Raw genomic sequence first — 24,187 nt, 5'->3', positions numbered from 1 at the left:
TCCTAATGATTTTTGGCATAAAAGAAAAATCTATAATTTTGACCCATACAGTGTATTTTTGGCTGTTGCTACAAATATACCCCAGCGACTTAAGACTGCTTTTATGCTCCAGGGTCACATATTAGAATGATTTCTGAAGGATCATGTGACACTGAAGACTGGAGTAATGATGCTGAAAATTCAGCTTTGATCACAGGAATAAATTACATTTTATTATATATTCACATAGAAAACTGTCATTTTGAATTGTAATAATATTTCACAATTTTTACTGTATTTTTGGTCAAATAAATGCAGCCTTGGTGAGCATAAGAGACTTTTATCAAAAACTTTTTAAAAATCCTATCGACCCCAAACTTCTTGGTAGTGTATGGGATTTTAGCAGGAGGCCACACCTCAGAATAGGTCATGTGACATTACAACCAATCAACTTTTAAATGGAGGTCAAACAGTTATGCGTTTTAAAACGATGGCATCTGATCTCATTAGATCTGCAGTTTGTGCAGATTGTTCAGCGGTGTAACGTTGAACCAATCTGATATAAGATCCTCATGTTGTTTACCAGCTAATTGAATCTGTGGAGAGAAATGGAGGAAGAAATAGACAGTAATGGTCTTTCAGAGGACCGCGGTGATAACAGCAGAGCAGTACATTAGAAAGATAATGATTATGACTGACAAGATGACTTCATAATGTTCTAAAACCTAGTGAAGCTGCCTTCGAAGGGAACATCTTAACTGAAATGGAACCTCTTAACCTCGTAATTAATTTAGATCTATTACAGCTAGCTGTGGCGATTACAGTGAAATGAATGAAAAGTGTCGATTTTGGCATTAGATTTACAGTAATTTGCTTACATTGCATAAAAATTTTTTTTCACCCGCAGTTTGCAGCGTTGAGCGCTATAACCAGTCACACGTGTTTATGTTGAGTTTATGAACATGATGACATATCAGAGTCGTTTGATTCGTCGTGTGGAAAAAGCGCGCGCACACTAGCTATGTTTCAATCCACAATTACAAATTAAACGTATGCGCAAAATTGGAATATTGCATAAAACATTTGCGAATAAAGCACGGTTTCCATCCAGTGAGCTGAAGAGAACAAAACCGTCACTTCCTGATTAAGTTGCACTAAATATTGCAAAGAAAAAAATTATTTGCTGCAATAGGAGGAGAAGAAAAAATTATTTTTGTATACATTAAATTGCGAGCTTCAGAGCGCGCAGACGAAACGCTGTCATGTTTTCTTATTTTCAGAGTGCTGTTTAAGAATGCAGTTCTTGGAGTTAATTATAACAAAGCACTTTGACGAGACTTTGCTCAAGCATTTTAGACTAACAAAACTAGCGTTTCAGATGCTGTGCGATGAGATCGGTCCGTTGCTTGGTCCAGTTATGCTGTCCCATTGCGAAGTCACGTCTTTTTGATGCGCATTAATTTATTCAGTAAAAGTGTTTCCATCGTAGTTTGTGCGTATGTTTTCTTACTGGATATCCTACTTAGTTAAGCACATACTTTTTATGCGCATTTTTAGAATTTATGCGGATCTTGGCCTTTCCATCCAGCGTTTTATTTTTATTTTTTATGCGATATCCCAAAATGCGCATAAAAATAGGTAGATAGAAACATACTGACTGGATTCTGATTGAAACTCGTAAATTCCCTCATCATCATCATCATCAACAAAAAATGCAGAAAAGGTGTACGTAAGAGATTCATTTTGCAGTTTAGACAGCTTTAGTGATTATAACGAGGGTTTTTGGATTGCTTGAATGTTTTTTTTTTTTTACTTTTTTTATTAACTTAATAACTGTTTTGTTTTTCATGCTATAGGGAAATAACCAATGTGAAGTGAAGTCTTGATTTTAGCTAAGAAAACGATTCTTAGCTTGTTTTGTCTGTAGCTCAAGAGCTATAATCAACAATAATGATTTTGTCATGATATTGCAGCCTCACCCCTTAAATATGTTCCTGTTTCTTAATTTATAGGCTATGTACATTGTGCAATTTTTGTGTAAATACATGTACATGAGCATAATGTGTAAATAACCATAAATGCCATCTCAGATACAGCTGTTGCACCTTTGATGGCTTTTGTTGATGTTGAGAAAAAATTGATTTGTAGCAGTCTATAGTGTTGTGTTTGATTGAAGTATCTGCTTAAATGTAAGTATTTGACATAAAAACAACACATTTTAATGAGGTTTTTATAAAAAAATTGCCCCTTAATTTAAAAGTTAATTTCTGACCCTGATTAGCACATACTTTTTATATGATCTGAAATGCTACCTGTATGGTTTTGGGCCAGATCTGATCTCTCTCTCTCAGTCCATCTCTGCTGTGCTTTAATGCAGTTTGTCCCAGCAGCCTCTGGGTGTGTGCCAGTGCCGCTGCTATAAAAAGCTCTGCAGACAGGACTAGCGCGGCTCTGCGTACATGCTAGCGCTAGCTTTGACCTCAGCAGTATGGGCGGAAACAAGCACACGATGCTGACACTCACACAAACGTGTGTTAGAGTTAGTCCGATCATAAAGCCTGGTCTTAGCTGTCACCCGGATCAGCTTTCACACAAATATCATGCTTAGATCCTCAGGATGATTTCGACCTTGAGTCACGTACCTGCAATCCTTGACGTGGTACAATGATTTAGGTATCAGATGGTATTTTAATAACACATTTCAACGCACATATATCATTAGTATTTAACCCAAAGTACCATGGTATTTAAAAAAAAAAAGTATTATCGTCTTATGTGTCTTATGCAAATCAGTGTTGTTATTGATAACATAAAAAAACTTTTTCAGTAATTGAAATAAAGCAGAAATAAAATATAAATGTTAGATGACTTACAAAAAAAAGTTATACAGAAATATAAAAAACAAAAACTAATACAATTGACAAAACACAAACTAAAACTACTAAATATAAAATTACTACAGAAAAAAAAAAAAAAAAAAATCAAAGCTAAACAGATATATAAAAAACAAAAACTAATAAACATGACAAAAGCACATACTAAAACTACTAAAACTGAAAAATTTAACTTATACAGAAATATTTTTTTAAAAACTAATAAACATGACAAAAGCACATATTAAAACTACTAAAACTGAAATAAAAAATAAATGCTGTACAGAAATATTTTTACAAAACAAAAACTAATGCCAATGACAAAACACAAACAAAAACTATTAAAATTAAAACTACTCCAGAAAAAATAAATTAAAGCTAAACAGAAATATAAAAAACAAAAACTAATTAAAATGACAAAAGCACATAATAAACTACTAAAACTGAAAAATAAAATAAAAAATAAATTGATGCTATACAGAAATATAAAAAAACTAATAAAAATGACAAAAGCACAAACTGAAACGAAAATAAATGCTGTATTTTACAAAGCAAAAACTAATAAAAATGACAATAGCCCATAAAAACTTATTAAAACTTGGAAATTAAAACTGGAAATACAAAAATAAAAGCTAATTCAAAATATTAATTAGAACTGTAATAGCATGTAAACAATACAAAAATAACAAAAAATATAATGTGATGCATTTTATAGTGATAATGCCATGTTATCTTGATATATATAATGTCACTGAACAATTAGCATAATCAGATTGTATTTACTAGCGTTTTAACTATGGTACATATCTGAAAAACCTGGTATTGCAGCAGCATCGTGTCAAGAGAAATATATAGATGCACATGGAAATTTTCTTCAATAACGTATTTCTTCAATAATGTATTCATATGATATTTTGATATATTTTAACAGTACAGTAAAGTACTTTCATGGTATATTTTTCAATTCTATATCTCTTTGCAAATTCCATTTTTTTTTTTTTTTTGTAAGATGAACCTTTCATATCAGCAAGAAGTTGCCGAGACAGGTTGCGTGGGTTTTTCTGTTGTGCAAACACAGTCAGAGAGGACGGTGAATCGATGCATCAGTGCACTTGGCCGAGGCTATTGCTGCAGAGGACAGACGCTCGCCTGACTTAGAAAATCAATAAGATGTGTGCGTCTTGACTTTGAGCCGGACAAAGCCATCAGTCCAGCTGACATATTGACATGAGAACGTCTCCATCTCCATCTCCGTCTTTACTCCACTGAAGATCTGCATTTACTCTAGTAAATAAATAACATGGTAGTTCAGTACCCTGCAGTATTACCATCATTAAACCACAATCCTGGTATGTCAGTGTGACATTGTTCTGAATCCAGTGATCTCTTTGTCCTTGCTTTCTGTGTCATCTTGGTTGCCGTTCTGCTGGAGTACTCACTCTGAAGCCGAATCTCTGAGCTCTTCAGAAGTAAAAAAGCCTTTCCCAGCGGCGCTGTTATATTTAGCAGACCGCCACTTGCAGTTTCTGGGACACGGGTGTTACTCTCACGATGAAAATGCCCTTGAAACACTGCATTTGGTTGAGAAGCGCTCGTACCGTGGGGTTTTAGCGCCGCGTCGCTCCTGCACAGCTCAAAGACGCTTATGTGGGAGGTGTTTGAAGAAAAACATCTCACAGGAGTGCAACCGCACGCTTGATTTTCTACAACCGAAGCCTTATGGTAGCAATTAAAGATAAACTGCACCTCTCGTTTTCACACTGAAAGGCAGTGCATTTTAGTTTTGCATGTGTGTTTTTGTGCATCATAACCTGCTGATCCTTTAGAGTGAATCAAGCACACAGTAATGATAGATAGAACTATTATCTATTAAAATTATCTATCTATTTAACCCAAAGTGCCATAGTATTTTTCCAAAGAACATGGTATTACCATCTTATCCAAACTAACCAGTGTTGTTATTATTAACTAAAGCAAACATTATTAAAAATAATTTGAATAAAGCAGAAATAAAATAAAATGTAAATATCAGATGACTTAAATGTAAAAAACTTTGAAGTTGAAGTACTAAAACTGAAATAAAATATAAATTAAAGCTATAAAGAAAAGTTTTTTTATAAAATCAAAAACAAATAAAAAATGACCAAAACATACTAAAACTAGTCAAGTCAAGTCAAGTCACCTTTATTTATATAGCGCTTTTAACAATACAGATTGTGTCAAAGCAACTGAACAGCATTAATTAGGAAAATAGTGTGTCAATAATGCAAAAATGACAATAGTAAACACTCATTTTTCAGTTAAAGGCAGTTCATCATTGAATTCAGTGATGTCATCATCCAGCTCAGTTCAGTTTAAATAGTATCTTTGCAATCATTTGCAATGAAGTCAACGATATCGCTGGAAATGAAGTGTCCCCAACTAAGCAAGCCAGAGGCGACAGCGGCAAGGAACCAAAACTCCATCGGTGACAGAATGGAGAAAAAACCTTGGGAGAAACCAGGCTCAGTCAGGGGGCCAGTTCTCCTCTGACCAGACGAAACCAGCAGTTCAATTTCAGGCTGCAGCAAAGTCACATTGTGCAGAGGACTCATCTGGTTCCTGTGGTCTTGTCCCGGTGGTCGTCTGAGAAAAGGTCTTTACAGGGGATCTGTATCTGGGGCTCATCTAGTTGTCCTGGTCTCCGCTGTTTTTCAGGGCTGTAGAGGTCCTCTCTAGGTGCTGATCCACCATCTGGTCTGAATACGTACTGGATCCGGGTGACTGCAGTGACCATCTGATCTGGATACAGACTGGATCTGGTGGCTACAGTGACCACGGAATAAGAAAGAAACACTAATATTAGCGTAGATGCCATTCTTCTAACGATGTAGCAAGTACATCTGGTGTTATGGGAAGTGTTCCCGGTTCCGGTTGACCTAATTAATGGAGCCTAAAAATCCTTTAACGGATTTGAATATTAGAAGCGTATGTGTGTCTGTGTGCAGAGTGTGTCTGCCTCCCGAACAATTTTAGGTAGGTTATTCCAGAGTTTGGGCGCTAGATAGGAAAAGGATCTGCCGCCCGCAGTTGATTTTGATATTCTAGGTATTATCAAATGGCCAGAGTTTTGAGAACGCAGCGGACGTGGAGGACTATAATGTAACAAGAGCTCGTTCAAATACTGAGGTGCTAAACCATTCAGGGCTTTATAAGTAATTAGCAAGATTTTAAAATCTATACGAAAACTACTACTGAAATAAATCCCCTTGGTCTATTTTGTTTTGTTTTGTTTTGTTTTGTTTTACTTTACTGTACTTTACTTTTGTCTATATTTATATTTGCTTTCATGATACACTTTCCTGGTCTTATTGTGAACTTTTTATCAGAGCATATTATTCCAAAAATAAATAAATAAATACTTAAATAAATAAATATTAGTCTTAATAATCTTAGTATTTACTGCAATTTTTAAAATGTAATAATTGTTTCCTTCTTTTTGGGTTAAATATCTAACATATTTATACTGTAAAAATAATAATAAAAAAACATAAACAGTAAATAAATGCTATACAGAAATGTTTTTTTAAAAAGCAAAAACATGCTTGACTTTGTACAACCGAATCCTTATGGTAGCAATTAGAAAGATAAACGTTGCATGCAGGAACGCCGCCCTGTGTTTTCACACCGAAAAGCAATGCTTTTTAGTTTTGCATGGGTGTTTTTGTGCATCATAACCTGCTGGTCTTTTAGGGCGAATCATGCACATGTGAAAGAAAGTACTGGCTGATGTGATCACGCTGAGATGCACTCATGCATTTGAGAACGGACTGCTGATTTCAATTAGGAGCGCAGCGCTGAATGCGGTGAAACGGGTGGGAGAAAGTCTTGGCGGGGAAACTGATGTTATTGTAGTTCTGCCAGTAGCTCGACCGGCCTGTCACGGATATCAGTTATCTCACGGCTGAGGAACGCCACATGATTGTGCTTGTCCGTGGCTCGTGTGACGTTACAGGGGCAGTTCTGGGGTCATCCAACAGGTGGCAGTAGGTGCTTAAAACACAAAAATAAAGCAGAGCTGAGATTGTCTTCTTGATGGATGGATGAATGAATGTTGAAGCAGCTGTCTTAAGATGGATAGAGAGGATGGGTTGATGGGAAATAAGTGCTGTCTCTTTGCAAAGGTCAGCAGTGCAGAGCGAACGATTAAAGGCTCATTTAGACACTTTCCCAGATCACCAGTGTGTTTCTGAGTCACTGATAATGGGGGAGAACAGCATTTCTTTTCTTTTCTTTTTTAATTTAATTGATTTTTTTTATTTTTTTTTTACTTTAGTTCAATATTTACATTTACTTTCATGAAACACTTCAATGGTCTTGTTATTGTTGTTATTCCAAATTAATAATAAAAAAGAAACAAAATTGAAATGAGATAATTGATGGATGAATGTATATATATATAATATTTGGTATTTTTAAGTTAAAATGAGGCAACATTTTCATTTTAACTATTATTTTGCTAAAAAAAAACAATAAAATGCATTATATATAATATAATGTAATAATATATATATATTAGGGGTGTGACGAGACACTTATCCCACGAGACGAGACGAGACATGAGACTGGGTTCACGAGAACGAGACGAGATTTTTAGACTTTTTTAAAGAAATCCTCAATGATGAAATATATAGGGAAAAACAGTCTTTTATTCTTATTAATTAAAATCATGAAACTTATACATTTTCACATCAATTTATTAAAAGTTTAACAAAAATGACATGTTTAGGGCCCTATGAAATTTGATTTTTTCTCACCATATTATTTATATTTTTTATTGTTACCAAATTCTGTGTTTTAGCATGTCTAATTATTTGAATGCATAAAACAACTTAATTTATTCATTTTTTTCCTAAAGTAGCCTTATGAATTTTTCCCCCTCAGAAATTCTGTAATGTGTGACAAATTCCGTGACATTCCGCGTTAAACTGTGAATTCTGTTTTTATGACTGGATAAAGACGCGATATCGCTGGGTAAAGACTGGATATCGTCACGTTCGGATCTCGCGAGACCAGTCAGATCTCGCGAGACACATCGGATCTCGCGAGACCAGTCAGATCTCGCGAGACACATCGGATCTCGCGAGATCTCGTCACACCCCTAATATATATATACGTATATATACTGTATATGCACATTATATATATATTTTAACCACAAAAAAGGAGAAGAGCACTTGACTTGAGTGTTTGGCTAATTTCATGTTGCTATCTAATTCCAAATTCATTTGAATCCCATTTTATCTTCTTTAAGTCCATTGCACAAAATTCCAGCAGATTGTCTCCCAAATTCAGTGCAGAAAATATGATCTAAAAAGAATGAAAGATTCATTGTAGGTTTAAGTAGTCATGTCCGTTACGTATCTAATAATTTCCCAGGTTTGTACATGAACTGTGATGCTCCCTAACCATAATGACCTTTGACCCCTCCGTCTCTTTCAGCAGGGCTTCAGAGGAAGCCGCCCATGAGGAAGTGTGTACGGTGAAAAGGCGAAAGGTCAGAGGTCAGGATGACGACAGTAGCCGCAGAATACGAGCACATGGACATCCAGCAGCAATACCAGGACAGTGTCAACAACCGCTGGGAGGACGAATGGGACAATGAGAACAGCTCGGCCCGATTATTCGAGCGCTCGCGCATCAAGGCTCTGGCAGGTGAGTCGAAATCACAAAGTCCATCTGTGATGACGCTAGCTGATAAATCATGGACGCATGCGCACATGACCTTCTTTTGGAGCTTGAAAGCTGTAGTTAAAAACAAAGAGAGGTCATTATTATCAGCAGAAGTGTATTGTTACTCGCTGCATTTTTGCTTTGAATAGCTGTAACTAATGCTTGATAATGTGACACCCACTCGCACATGACATGCAGTGATTTCGTGTGTGGGAGAGCAGAAAGAAAGTGGGCGTAAGTTCACACTTTCTCTGCTCCTTCTGAAGCTCCCACACCATTTCTGATTCACAGCGAAGCCCTCGAGCCCACAGACCGACTCAGGAGGCTCATGTGCCTCATGCAGGAACCTGAACACGTTACATAAAATCAATATGGAGATGGACGATGTTTTATTCATGAGTTGAATTTTAATGCAGTTCCTATAGATGCTGATGTAGGAAGGGTCTCCTAAATGAACAACATACCTGTGATGAACTAAAAGCACCTTTTGTAGAGTGGTTGCACACTAGAGAAACATCTGATGGAGCATTGATGAATAGTAATGCATACGATCCATTTTGAGGGTGTGTTTTTGAGACATTTTATTTTTTTATTTTTTTTCGTGCACTTCCCTGGTTTTATTGTGAAATTTTTATCAGAGGATGCAATTCCAAAATAAAATAATAAAAATAAATAAATAAAGATAAAAAAAATTATGTAATATAATATTATAATATAATAATATTTTATCTTTTACACATAATATACATGTGTAAAAATAATATATACTACCATTCAAAAAAATTGTGGTTGGACTTTCTGAAAAGTCTATTCTACTCACCAAGGCTGCGTTTATCTGATCAAAAATACTGTAAAATTAGTAATATTGTGAAATATTATTACAGTTTAAAAGAACTGTTTTCTATGTGGATAAATTGTAAAGTGTAATTTATCCCTGTGATCAAATCTGAATTTTCTGCATCATTACTCCAGTCTTCAGTGTCACATGATCCTTCAGAAATCATTTTAATATGCTGATTGCTGCTCAAGAAACATTTCTGATTATTATCAGTGTTGATATTTTTGAGGAAACCATTCTAAATTTGATTTTTCATGATTCCTTGATGATTAGAAAGTTGAAAACGACAGCATTTATTTGAAATAGAAATCCTTTGCAACATTCTAAATGTCTTTACTGATACTTTTGATCAGTTTAATGCGTCCTTGCTGAATAAAAGTATTAATTTCTTTCATTTCGACTTCCTCGGGAGGGGTTCGGGCTTTAATTAGGACATTTAGACCACCACCACCTCTCCATAATTCTCACCGTGGGGTTTCGCTGTATTTCTTTCTTCATATGATTTATTCCCGTAATATCTTGGATGACAGTAGCATATTTTTCCATCATGTTCTCCAAGCGTCATGCGTTTGAGTTGCTGTGTTTACAGAGGTGTGGTGTTGTTTATGAGGGTTTGCTGCTGCCGAGAGGAGCCGAGCATTAATGTGCGCCGGGCTGCTATTCTCTCGGGGTGGCAGAGCTTAAACAGACGGACTTTAATGAATGAGCAGGCCTGTCCGCTCGCTGTGAGACTCACCCCGATACTTCAGGACTGAGGAAGATGGAACGTAAAAGAGAAATATCAAATATCTTCCTCTCTCTCTTGTTGCCACAAACCGTTTCTGGAGTTGTAAAAAGCCCCCAGCATTCCAGTAAGCATCCTACGTTTCACGTGATTGTGTTTTCCTGCATTCCTGGGCAGCAGAGCATACGCCGCCCTCGCTCTCCCTCTCATTCTGGATCATGGAAGCAGGAGTAACGCTCAAGAAAGAGATACAAAACAAGTGAAAGGTGAAGAGTGTGATTATTTAAATAAAATTATCTCCCTGTTTAGGTTGATTTTCTCAATGTTTTGAAATGCTGTGACTCCTCCTCAATGCTATGACTCTGTCTCAATTTCAAAACATTGATCTAATAGTATGAACAAGCCTGATGCAGGTCAACCAATGACATGACATGTGACATGACTATCTGCTCATCCAACCAATGGCAGTGAACTCTGTTTATGAAAGTGAAAGTGAAGTGACGTATGGCCAAGTATGGTGACCCATACTCGGAATTTGTGCTCTGCATTTATCCCATCCAAGTGCACACAGTGAACACACACACACAGTAGTGAACACACACACGGAGCAGTGGGCAGCCATATTGCTGTGGTGCCCAGGGAGCAGTTGGGGGTTCGGTGCCTTGCTCAAGGGTCTCACCTCAGTCGTGGTATTGAGGGTTGAGAGAGCGCTGGATATTCACTCCCCCCACCTACAATCCCTGCCGGACCTGAGACTCGAACCCGCAACCTTCGAGTTACAAATCCGACTCTCTAACCATTAGGCCACGACTGCCCCTAGACCGACTTCAATGCCACTAGTGTTGCACCAGTGTCATTTTAGTATTATTTATATATTATTATAGTTTTTATTAATACTTTGAATTAGCTTATATTTTTATATTTTATATTTTCAGTTTTCATTTTAATTTTAGTTGATTTTAGTGAATTCATTTTTAGTTTTTCTCTTTTTTTAAACATTAATGTTTGTTTCTTTTATTTAATTTATTTTATTTTTATATTTAGTTTTAGTTATAGTTGAGTTTTTATTTATTTATTTATTTCCATTTAGTAAATGTATTGCTTCAACTTAAATGTATTATTTAAATTATTTATATTTTTTGTTTAGTTTAAGTTTTTCATCTAATATTTCTATTTTATTTTATTTCAGCTTTTTTTTTTTATTATTAATAACAAAATATAATCATTTTAGGTTTAGTTAATGTTAATGTTGCACTGAAATTTTTTTTTTACCAAAACACCAAAACTAAAGTTGTCGTTTAGCCAAAAACTGAAAATAACGTTTCAGTAATTAAATTTGTGTAATTTGGTAGTTTAACCCTGTTGTAGTTTATGTATCTAAATAGACATTGACATAATCAAAATGTCATCAAAGAAGTGTTAATTAAATGTCACTGTTCCGGTCAATAATTTCGGCCATCTAAAACTATTCAGCCGAAACTGAAATTTTTTTTATTTTGGTGCTTCTGTCAAATATTTTCTTTTGCTGAAATTTCAGCGCATCGCTAATTGCCACTAGAGATAGAAATTACACACTACACCGTTAAACTAATGACATCTGTGTGTTATCATACTGAAAAACAAGCCATTTAATTTGAGATTAATAGTTTCAGGAGGAAGTATTTAGATGGGTTTCATTTTCTAAAATAGTTTGGCAAGCATTCTTTTGCACAATTTTTATTGACATTTTTACTTTGCTTCTGACATTATTTTTCATCAGTAAGTAAAACTCATATTTTCCTTAGACGGTCTACATTAAAAGTCTACATTTACATTTAATTATTTAGCAGCAGAAAATCTATTTTAATAGAATAGAATAAGAGTTGTGTTTGCTCTCGCGCTGCTCTTTGCTGTCTCATCAGACTGTCATTGGCTCAGATGGGAAGTCAGATATCACACCGGCACGATTCACTCCCAGATGTCTGATAAGTCAGGAATCCCCCCGGCAGCAGTCGGCATACCACACTAATGTGGACCATGTGCTCGAGCATGAGAGGGGCCCGCGCTCCGACATACGGCCCTCCCCGACAGCCCACGGCCCAGGGGTGCCAGATTGAGGAAAAACCACCCGTTTAATTGTGTTAGACTAGAAGAAACCTATTCTCTTTACTCCAGACACGAGCATGTGTGGGAATTATCACAGATTGATTCTGACACTTTGCTTCATTCGGTTGCTTTTTTGTGAAGGTTTTTGTCAACTCAGTGACTCTGCAGACATCTGCTGTAGTCATAAGATAGATAGATAGATAGATAGATAGATAGATAGATAGATAGATAGATAGATAGATAGCCCGGCAGCAGTCGGCATACCACACTAATGTGGACCATGTGCTCGAGCATGAGAGGGGCCCGCGCTCCGACATACGGCCCTCCCCGACAGCCCACGGCCCAGGGGTGCCAGATTGAGGAAAAACCACCCGTTTAATTGTGTTAGACTAGAAGAAACCTATTCTCTTTACTCCAGACACGAGCATGTGTGGGAATTATCACAGATTGATTCTGACACTTTGCTTCATTCGGTTTTTTTTTTGTGAAGGTTTTTGTCAACTCAGTGACTCTGCAGACATCTGCTGTAGTCATAAGATAGATAGATAGATAGATAGATAGATAGATAGATAGATAGATAGATAGATAGATAGACAGACAGACAGACAGACAGACAGACAGATGGGTAGGTAGATGGATAGTTGGCTAGATGGGTAGATGGGATAGTTGGTTGGGTAGTTGGGCACATGTATAGTTGGGTAGATAGGTAGATGGGATAGTTGGTTGGGTAGTTAGGCAGATGTATAGTTGGGTAGATAGGTAGGTAGTTTGGTAAATGGATAGTTGGGTAGATACATAGTTAGGTAAATAGTTGGATGGATAGTTAGGTAGATCGATAGATGGGTAGATGGATAGATAGATAGATAGATAGATAGATAGGTATAGTAGATAGTTCGGTAGATAGTTGGGTGGGTAGTTTGTTACTTGGATAGTTGGGTAGATAGATATTTAGGTAAATAGTTGGATGGATAGTTGGGTAGATGGATAAATGGGAAGATAGTTGGGTGGATAGTTGACTAGATGCATAGTTAAACAGATAGGTAGATATTTGTGTAGATAGATAGATGGGTAGATAGTTTGATAGATGGATATTTGGGTAGATAAATGGTAGATAGTTGGGTGGGTGGTTGGGTAGATAGTTTGGTAAATGGATAGTTGGGTGGGTAGATAGATAGATAGTTATGTAAATAGTTGGATGGCTAGTTTGGCAGAAATATAGTTGGATAGATGGGTAGATAATTTGTGTAGAGAGATAGATGGGTCGATAGGTAGATAGTTTGGTAGATGAACAGTTGGGTTGGATAGTTGGGTGTAGTAGAGCCCTGCATTTCAGCCCAGGCCCGATGGGCCACGACTTTTTTACACCCCTCGGGCCGGGCTTCGGGACAATTTTCACGTCATAGTTCAGACGTGGGCAGGGCCTCTGGACTGTTTTAGGCTTCTCCTAATTTTTATATTTTAGACATCCATCAATTAGTGATGAAAAAAATTGCATTGCTGGTGGAAACAACACGAGACCGTGCTACCGCGACTGTCAAGAGCGGCTCTGTTTAGTGTCCTGCCAACAGCAGCATGCGTGCCGTCAGCGCAGCTGAAGAGATCTGCGTTCAAATGCACGCAATAGGCTAAAGCTTGCCGCAAAGCCCCAGCAAAAGTAATTACCATGAATGTGTCAGGGGGAAATAGTAAGGAGATATTTGTATTATTTACTAATAAACTAGTGTTTTCTGAGTCGGTGTCACAAGGATGAAGTTGTCGATCCTGACTCGCCATCTCTTCATTAGACGCGCCTTTAGAGAGAAGTGCATCTTTACGGATTATGATTATAATGAAAGAGTTTTTGTTTTCGATTTGTTTTTTTGTTTTATTTCGTTAAGTAGTAATTTAAAGCTTTCTATAGATATATTTATCATGTCTGTGAGGCATGTATTCGCTGAGTTTCGGTTCATTTTTGTGAAGCGCTCCTGTTCAAGATGAGACGGCAGAAAGCGCATAATGTTTGTTTACTTTATTTATTAAAAGCACAACGTTTTGTTGATATTGTGAGAGCACACAAATAAAAGTAGACCCTTTACAGCTACGAATGATGTATTACTCTTACCTTTAAGTTGTTTCCACTGAAAAAAAAAATGCAAGTGATCGTGCTGGTGCCTCCATGTCCTGCAAAGCACGCTTTAGCTTCCACTCTCCGCACAAGCTTGGATATAGCGCACATTTATTATAGCGCAGGTTTAACATATGCTTGAACTGTTTTAGTATATCTAGTTTTTATTTTAGGCAAGTCGTGATGATTTGAGAAGGCAAAATTGATCAAACATAGGCTCGCTGTCTGCCGCTGGCCGCTTGGTCGTTACTTTAAAAAAACAAAAACGTATATTTAACGAACGAAAAATGCTCCAAACGTTTTTCTAAATTAAATTAATAATAAAAAAAAAACTAAACGAAATATAATCAATTTGCCATTACATACAAAACTGAACTGTAGTTTTGGGGCCTAAATTTGAGGCCCGTGCAGGGCTCTAAGTAGTTGGGCAGATGTATAGTTTAATAGTTGGATACTTGGGTAGATAGTTTGGTAGATGTATAGTTTAATAGTTGGATACTTGGGTAGATAGTTTGGTAGATGTATAGTTTAATAGTTGGATACTTGGGTAGATAGTTTGGTAGATGGATAGTTGGGTAGATGATAAATGGGTAGTTGGTAGATAGGTAGTTAGTTGGGTAGATAGTTGAGTAGGTGGTTAGCTGCGTAGATAGATAAAGGCGTGTATCTTTATTAAGTAACATATTAGGCTTCAGGTACAGAATTAATGCTGTCGTCATGAATAATTAATTAAGGCCCTTCGGTTGCTTAGTTTCTCACACACACTCAGGGTTTTGTCAAGTATTGCTTTGTGGGGCAGCGTACTAGTATTCCACCAATGAAACGCGAGCATCTAAATTATTGACCGGTGTCGTGAAAAATAAATAAGCTGGTGGTCGGTCTGCTCGAGTGACTGCTGCTCCGTCGAGCAAAACTTACTTCAGCCACGCTGTTATATACTGCTCGTCCTTACGCATTAATTATGATTGTCTTCTCAGTTTTATTTAGGTTTCAGATGTTTCTGCTAAAAAGTTTCTCCTAAAAGCGTGTAGATCATTTGCTGAGTAAAGTTTGAGTTCATACTGTGACTTTTGGGTTCAGACAGTATTTTGCTTTTCTTATTGTGATTTTTTTTTTGGCCGCCAGCCTTATAGCTCATATGCTGAGCGAAATATCCGTATTTCCCAGAGCAGCAGAGAGCGGTTCATCAAATGTAATTGTAGGATGAAGTCTGAGTTATGGAATGTCTTGGGTTGCGTGTTTGTATGGTTGTTCATCTCATGATACAAAGGAAACACCCACAGACCCCCGTGTCCTTCCTCTTTCCTTCCTTCGCCGAGTTTGTCGGCCAGATGTCTGTGAAATCACTCCACTTTATGAATGCATTAGATCATTGTCATACTTAGAAACACACTGTATCCAGACATTATCGGCTGTTAAATGGATTGGCTCTGCTGAAATCAGCACATTCGAGTTCGGTGTCAAATGAGAGCAGTTGTGTTGCATTACAACAGGCTCCCACTGGAATTGTGGGATTGTGCAAGTACATGTTTATAAGATCACAGGCAAAGCATCATGTGAAATTTTGCAGAAAATTGTGCCTTCATTGACTTGCCAAAGGAGCGATTGTCTCAGCGCCAACAGAAACACACACTTACATACATTTATCCCGCTATGAGTGAAAAACAACACATCTGAAATGCATTTGTGGGAACTGCATTCGTGCTGCTCACCCTTCATAGTCAGTTTGCACGTAGTGCATGTATTCATGTAGAAATACTGGTATTGATTAGAAAAAAACATGATATGAATCCACTGGTAATCCATTGGTGTAACAGCGTTCCTCTTATAGGTTTGATATGGATTAACAAGACTAGACTTACTAGACTAAATCATTTCAAAAGCTCTGTTTAATGCTGTTTGGTAAGGATTAGCGATTTGACCATTTTATCCATAAATCCATAGAAATTTAAGCCATATCTAAAGATTCTGACTTAAATGACCTACAACACTCTAGCGTTATGGTGATGTCTTTTGCAGGCAAGCATCACATAAGAAATGCTTTTATCTTTAAATAAAATAATATATTAAACATTTTTTTTTTTATCATTTTATAATTACATTTTATACATTTGTACAATTTATAAATAATTTGTTACCTTTTTATTTCATTACCACATTTTCTTCAAAAAATTAAAAAAATTAGAGACTTTAAAACCTATTTATCATTATTATAATTTTATAATAATATAATCTTATGACTCTATATATACACACACACATATGCTCTTATCTTTAACAATTATTTTTTAAATCATATTATAAATTTATTATTATTACATTTTGTACATTTATATTAAAAAATAATGCATTATCCCGTTTCATCACAATTACTTCAGAAAATGTAAAAAATAATTATATACATACAGTATATGTGCTTTATCTTTAAAAATATTTAAATCCCTTTATTTCGACATCACATTTTCTTCAGAAAATGTTAAAAATGACCGTTTTACTAAGTTTTACAAAAACTTTTATCGGTAAAACATTTATCAGTGGGAATTTTGCAGGCAAGCAAAAATTTCATGTTACGTACACTTAACTTTTATTTTCATGTATTTATTTATTTATTTATTTATTTTTTATCTTTTTTATCTTTGTATACCCAGGCCTTACTGGTGAATTCATTACATTTTATACATTTGTAAAATGTATAAATAATCCCCCCTCCCCTATATAACATCACATTGTTTTCAGAAAGTGTAAAAAAATAGTTTTACATGAGCTTTTATCGTTAAAAAGTATCATATATAATATCATAAATTTATATTTATATCTTTAAATTTAAAATTCTTTATGGTTACTCCTTCCTTCATGGCTCTAATTTCCCATCATTTGCTGATATGTGAATCCGTTTATCTTCAGATTATTCCCTCAGCTGTGACTGTACGTTTGAGTCTAAACGCTCCTCTGCAGTGAGGGACTAAACGTCTTCCAGGAAGCGTCTCCTCCCTCGTCTCTCCGCAGCAGTGAGGGGAGGAGAGCCAAAATCTGTGGGCCGTTTATCACGGCACGAGGGATGATTTCAGCTCAGATTCACTTGTGACAGAGAGCAGAAGTGCAGACAGAGGTGAATTAAGAGCACTGATGGACACGTGGAAGTCTTGTGACTTCACAATGACACCACTGACTGTGTTTCTGCACAAATAGCCCTCTCACTGCAGGCCCAGATCAACCAAACCACCCTCAGGCCTCAATCCCACGCTAGATGCACTGAGGAATAATTAAACATCTGTTTAATTTGGAAATATAGGATCATGGGACACGTCTGGTCACATTATAGCTCATCTCGTGGTTCCTTGAGGATGCTGTCTTGTGTGTCTTGCTCTTAAAAGAGAGAAAACAGGACACTACATTCTTGGTATTAGTCGGGTGTTCTAGGTGGTTGCTAAGGTGTTCTAGGTGGTTGTTAGGGCGTGGTGGGTTGTTTCTTGGTGGTGAGCAGTAACAGTAGCCAATGCATCTGAATAGTGTAACAAAATATTTATGTTACTATTGTTATTGTTAATTACAACTAAGACTAAACCTATAAAAAAAGTTTTGAAAATTAATCTGAAATAAAATAAAATATAAAAAAGAAACAAAAAAACTAAATGGAAAATTATAAATGTTGCCTGAAATAAAATATGATTAAGTTATTTTAATTAAGTTATTTATGATTAAGATATTTTAAAAGTTAATAAAAAATGATAGAAGCACATAACAAATTTACACTACTTCAGCTTTATTTAAGATTAAATTGAACTACTAAAATGACTAAAGCTATAACTGAAATAAAAATATATGAAAGCTAAACACAAATATGAAAAAAAAACTAATATAAAATTGGCAGAAGCTCTTAATAAAATTGCTACAATTAATATACTGCAGAAGAAAGTGTATAAAACGTGTTTTTGGCTTCTAGCAACAATTTACCTTTATTACTAAAAGTAAAATTGAAAAAAATATATATTTTAAAGAAATTAAGAAAAAATGTCCAAAGCACATAACAAGTTACAAACTGCGCAACGCCGACAATCTTACGTCATCCTCCCGGAGCTGCTTCCGTGTACAACAGTGAGCGCAAGCTAGATTAAAGTGATTATTACGTTTTGAATATGGATATTTTTCTTACAAAAACGCATCGATTCGCTACAGGAGGCCTTTGTTCACCCCCCGGAGCCGTGTGAGACACTTTTTATTATGGATGGATGCGCTTTATTTCACTTCTTTTGGACTGATGCATGCAACACCCGCTGAGTGGCATTAAACAGCTTGGAAGATCAAAGACAATTTTTAATATAACTCTGACTGGATTCATCTGAAAGAAGGAAGTCATATACGCTTAGGATGCCTTGAGGGTGAGTAAATAATGTGCTAATTTCCATTTTTGGGTGAACTATCCCTTTAATAAACAAATTTGGTTGAAATCAGATAGAAAAGAATATAAACCCACTGCTGCAGTAAGCAAGAACAAATGCTTGTTTTTTGCCAGCAAAACTGTTGCTGACAGAAAACACACCAGCTTTTTATTGCTTGATTTACAGCATCTCATGCAGCGTTTCATATCTGCTCTGTACTCTCATAAAACACTCCTTAAATGCCTGTAAGTATCCAGTGTGACTCTTAATTCACCTTTGCGGGGCTTGGAGTAATCCTGCTTTTTATCATGTTTAAGACGCGGAAAGAAAAGCAGAAGGGGGCTTTTTGCTGTCAGGAAAGTTTGAGTTGGATCTCCTGGAGGTTTATTACTCCTGACACAGCCGTGTGAGATTCCTGAGTGGGAATTAGCAGATATTTGTTTTGCAGCAGAGTGCAATTCAATAGCCAAACTCTGAGAAGTAGTTCAAAGTCTGCATTCATGGCAGAACGTCTCCTCACCTTGCAAACAGATGGACGGCAGGGGGAAAAAACTGGAGGAGGAGGGGAGCACAAATAAGCTTTAGGGGTTGCAAAAAGGGATTTTAGGCAGGATGCATTTAGTACGACATTCCAAGAAGGCCGTTCCGCGTTTCTTATGCAACTTTGCTTCTATTGCATGACCTAAAAAACAATGCATGGAAATGGGCCAACTTCCTGCTCAGCCTCCACCCCCGATCTTCTCCGGAGACTTGGTTTGGTCCGTCTCCTCCTCTTATTTCATTGTAATGAGGTGGTGACATCATCTGCAAACACACTGGCTGGGCCGCTGATGAAATTACAACCCTTTTGCCCTCCTCTTCTGCTCCGTTAAAGGTGTCTCGCAGAAATCCTTCCATTGACTCCTGCAGATTCAGAGCGGGTATCGAGCTAGAAGGTCTCCCCTCCCTCGTATGACAGGAGGAGGGGCATTTGTGTGCTTGAGGTTGGGGGGAGACGCTGCTTTTGAATGGACAGAGTGGGAAGACGAACAATCAGAGAGACAGCAGCATGCTTGTCTCCTCTAAAACAGACCGGTTGAGAACATCAGACTGGGACGAAAACCTTTGGTTTTTTGGATAGCTCCCATCGTGATAAGGAGATTTTGGCTTTCTTTCCCGCCATCGTTCCTTCCCATTCCGTGGTTTCCCGGGAGGTTGCAAGGAATCTGGAAATAGGTTCCCTCTCGGTCAGGGATCATGGATTTGGAGTGGGAGTCTGGGGGCCCAGAGGGCTTCTACCAGGAGCCCAGCTTCCCCGTGCAAATGGCCTTCAACTACAACCAGCTCGAGGGGCGTTTCAAGCAGCTGCAAGGTAAGATGCGTCCGGAGGTGTGGATGCATTGTTTACAGCACCGTTAGGATGGAGATTCATGGGTTTCCTACAGCGCAGCAGCTGCGATTTGAGATATATACACACTTAAAAATAAAGGCTTTATTGGTGTCTTTGGTTCCGTGAAGAACCCTTTTCATCCATGAAATTTAAAGGGTTCTTTAGGGAACTGAAAATGGTTCTTCTACAAAAACCTTCCTTTGGAACACTTATTTTGGAAGCTTTAACATCCATGGAAAAGCTTCTTTATAGTGGAAAAGGTTTTTAAAATATTCTTCATACTAAGAAAAAATGGTTCCCTACAGGGTTCTTTGGGAAACCAAAAATGGTTCTTCTATGAAAGCCTCCCTTTGGAACCCTAATTTTGGAATCTTTAATGTCCATAAAGACTCTTTAGATTTATAATATGTTTTTAAAACGGTGTAAAAATGGTTCTTTGGGGAATCGAAAATGGTTCTTCTACAAAAACCTCCCTTTGGAACCCTTATTTTGCAACCTTTAACATCCATGGGATCTTTCCATTTTTTAAATTTTTTAAAAATGGTTCTTTTAAGATCGGTTCACTGAAAGATTATTTTAGGAACCAAAAATGGTTCTTCTATAGAATCACTATAAAAACCCAATGGGGGGACCTTTATTTTTTAGGAGCGTAGATGCATTGAAAGCAGCTACAGAGTGTTTTGTGTTTTACTCCCCACCATAATCCTCTCAAAAAGGGGGGTGTCTGGTGGAATTGGGAGTTTTAGACTGGATTAGTGGAATGGATCTTAGACATTCCCCCCCAAAAAGTCAATTTTGTACATGCTTTTCATGCAAGCGTTCTACCTTTACGCTTGGCTTCCCTTGCCCAAAATCACTCGGGAGTAAATAAGGGGGCAGCTCGCCCTGAATGGGCCGTCATAGACAACAATGGAAAACCCGGGAAGGTGGGAGTGGTTGTTTTGTTCTGCTGACTATGAGAGTGATAGTGGCTTGTTTCTAAATGCTGCCGCTTCATATGCATTTAAAATGCGATTGCTAATGAGTGCAGCCGTTTGAGTTGGTTTTTTAAAATAAGGTGCTTGTAAGGCTTTGTTGTTACTCATTGCTTAAATAGTTGGACGAAGCAGTTGCATTGTTCCGTGCATGACTGTTATGGACCGTGCAACACTTACGCTTACATTGCGTTCACCAAACTGGTTTTACAGTCCAGAAATTGCATTGTAGATCAGATCTGGTCGATCAATAGATGTGCGCTAGGCATTTGGCACTTCACACACTCAGCGATTTCACACATTTACGCCATTGGTCTCGTTTGCTGTTACTGTAGCGCAGATGTTTCCCCAGAGCTCTGGTGTTGTGTTTGAGTGTCAGTTCAAGCTTTTGCATATCATTTCTCATAGCCCAAGCATGCATTTGAAGAGTCACATGTGCATGATGAGATTGCACAAGTATGATGAGTATGAAACAACTATTTAATGAGCAACTCTGATATCAGTTAATAACCAGTTGTTAGTGAATCACAGGCCAGTTTGAGGTCAGTAATGCTGGTTAGATGGGATGAGAGATGGGCTTCAACAGAAATTCACTTGTAGAAATTCAGCTTTTGTAACTTAGGAGTCTGTTTACATTACATTCATGCATTTAGCAGACACTTTTATCCCAAAAATGAGTTTGTGTGTGTCTAATCATTAACTTAGATTCTCCCCGCCCTTCCTTTAAGTAGTTTAGCGATGAAAACTTGACCTTTTACCTGTGATATGACGGATTTGAGTGATTCAGCTTCAGTGATCTCAGGCTTGTAAATAACTTAACTGTGGTTAAGTTATTCACCCTGCACATTTTAAATACTTTAAACTTCATCATGTACACGGTAAAAAGACTGTTTATTTTAGTCTTTCGACTTCAATATTTCACGTTTAGACTGTGATTTTTTTCCTCAGTAAATATCTAAACATCCTTAAATCAAGATAAATTTATACTTGAGATGCAAAATGACTGAAGGTTTAAATCTTATTTTCTGAAAAATGTATCAAAATGAGTTTATCCTTAAAACAAGAACCAATATCTGCCAGTGGAGTCAGAAAAATCTAAATTCAAAGGGAAAAAATTTTATTTTTTCTGACTTTTCCATTACAAAAGTTAAAGGGGTCCTATTATGCTTTTTCACTTTTTCAACTTTAGTTAGTCTGTAGATGATTGAGCATAAAAACGTGACATTTCCCGACCAGGCGCCGAGTGGTGCCAATCACAACACACACTGGCCTTGCTAACCAATCACAGCACATTTCGTATTTCAGAAGGCGGGCTTTCATTTGATACAGGAACTATTCGAGCCGTTCATGCCAGACTGGGGAGAGAGGTGTTGTAATAATGTAAAATATGTGAAAAATAATGTGTTTTTCGAACAACCTAGTATGAGAGCCTGTTCTAGTATACCCCCAAAACAAAATCAAGACTTTGTAAAAGAGCATAATAGGACCCCTTTAAAAATTCTTAAATCAACATACATTTGCCTTTAGATTTTAAGTCTGAAAAATGTATCCAAATTAAGTGACTTTATGCTTAAAACAAGAAAAATATCCGCCAATGGGGTATCTCTTGCTTTACCTTTTGAATTAAGTTGATTTTTCTGAACCCATTGTTAGACATTTGTTCTTGTTTTTAAGCATAAACTCACTTCATTTTTATAGATTTTTCAGAAAACAAGACTTAAGATCTTAAGTCTTTTTGCATCTTAAGTAAACATGTCTTGACTAAAGAGTGTTTAGATATTTGTGACAGAAAACAAGACTAAAAATACTGTACTTTTTGCAGTGTAGATTGCAGATAGAGTTCATACTGACATGTAGCAACTTGTTCCTCAGGTGAGATGATTTAATATTAAGTCACAAGTTGCAAATATTCGGCCAAGTTTTACGATGCATCTTAAAAACCAATGCTCACTGCACACAAGAGCATTCCTCAAACCCTCTAGACGCTAGAGATTTGCCAAGATAAATGACAGATTCTTGGATTTGTGCTTGTGCTATTGTGGATGGACTTCAATAGTCTAAACGCATGATCCTGGCAGCGTTTGTTCCACAGATAGTTTAGTGACGGTAAGGGTGCGTCCAGCTGATCTTGGAGCTTTATTCGCTCGGCGGACAGCACTGTAAGCTGTTTTGCTCATAGCTTGCGTGCTGAAGCAGATCTTTTGTCCTGCCAAAGCCGCCTGTCTCTCAGTCTGGTCTTCTCAATGACCTTCTGTTGGGCTGTTGGCAGAGATGCGGCCGGCGAAAGCGAGACGTTGGGTTCTGAATGGATCGGGTCCGTGTGAGGATCTCGCTTCACTCAATGGCCTGTGACGGAGTGACTGGAGGCTCTCAGAAGGACTGTAAGAGTCACCACCCTCGGCGTGAGAGGAAGTGGACTCAAGAGCTCTGAAGCAATGAAGGAAGCGTTGAGATGGCAACTCAGCTGGGCGTTAAAGATGCACAAAACCACCCAGAATCACAGTCTCGAGTGAACGTTCACTTAAAAGTCAATGTGCAACACCCTAAAAGATGAAATAGAGTTTCACAAAGAACATTTTATTAAATAACCTGTACTTTAGTATTATTTCTATACTATTACAGTATTTATTTTGAATTAGCTGTTATTTTTTTATTTTAGGTTAAGTAATTTTGTTGTGTGCTTTTGTTTTTATTCTTTTTTTTTTTAGATGATTAATGTTTCCCATGTAATGTTTATATTTTATTTCAGCTTTATTTCAATTAATGAGAAAGATTATTAATAGGCAAGGCGAGTTTATTTATATAGCACATTTCATACACAATGGTAATTCAAAGTGCTTTACATAAAAGAAAAGAAAATTGTAACAAACGTTTGTAGTTCGGGAAGAAGGAGGCGGGAACCGGCGAACATTTAAAGAAAACTTTAATAAAGTAAACAAACACAAAATAGCGCGACAGCCCCTCGCGGACGACTGTCGCTCACAAACAGAACCAAAATACAAAATAAAATCCAGGCCTGGTCCTCTCTCGTCCAACACTGTCGTCACTCCTCCTTTTATCCTTCCGGAGCTCCTCCGTGAGACTCGAGACCGGTGAGTGGCGCAGGTGTCGCTCATTATCAATTACTCCACCGGCCTCGCTCCGTTCCCA

The 24,187-nt window shown here is 37.1% G+C and overlaps 1 protein-coding gene across 1 annotated transcript in view; it reads left to right on the top strand.

Moving 5' to 3' along the window:
- The window catches only part of LOC107744586 (spectrin beta chain, non-erythrocytic 1-like), an 84,145-nt gene that overhangs the window by 21,974 nt on the left and 37,984 nt on the right, over nucleotides 1–24,187 (top strand). The window contains exon 2 of the mRNA XM_016558307.1: nucleotides 8,334–8,546. Coding sequence (XP_016413793.1) covers nucleotides 8,402–8,546 — 145 coding nt within the window. The 5' untranslated portion in view covers nucleotides 8,334–8,401. The remainder of the gene's footprint in view (nucleotides 1–8,333; nucleotides 8,547–24,187) is intronic.

The sequence above is a fragment of the Sinocyclocheilus rhinocerous genome, unplaced genomic scaffold (genome assembly GCF_001515625.1).
Source record: "Sinocyclocheilus rhinocerous isolate Xijiao unplaced genomic scaffold, SAMN03320098_v1.1 scaffold1670, whole genome shotgun sequence".
In the NCBI taxonomy this organism is placed as follows: Eukaryota; Metazoa; Chordata; class Actinopteri; order Cypriniformes; family Cyprinidae; genus Sinocyclocheilus; species Sinocyclocheilus rhinocerous.
This window is presented reverse-complemented; position numbering and strand designations above follow the sequence as displayed.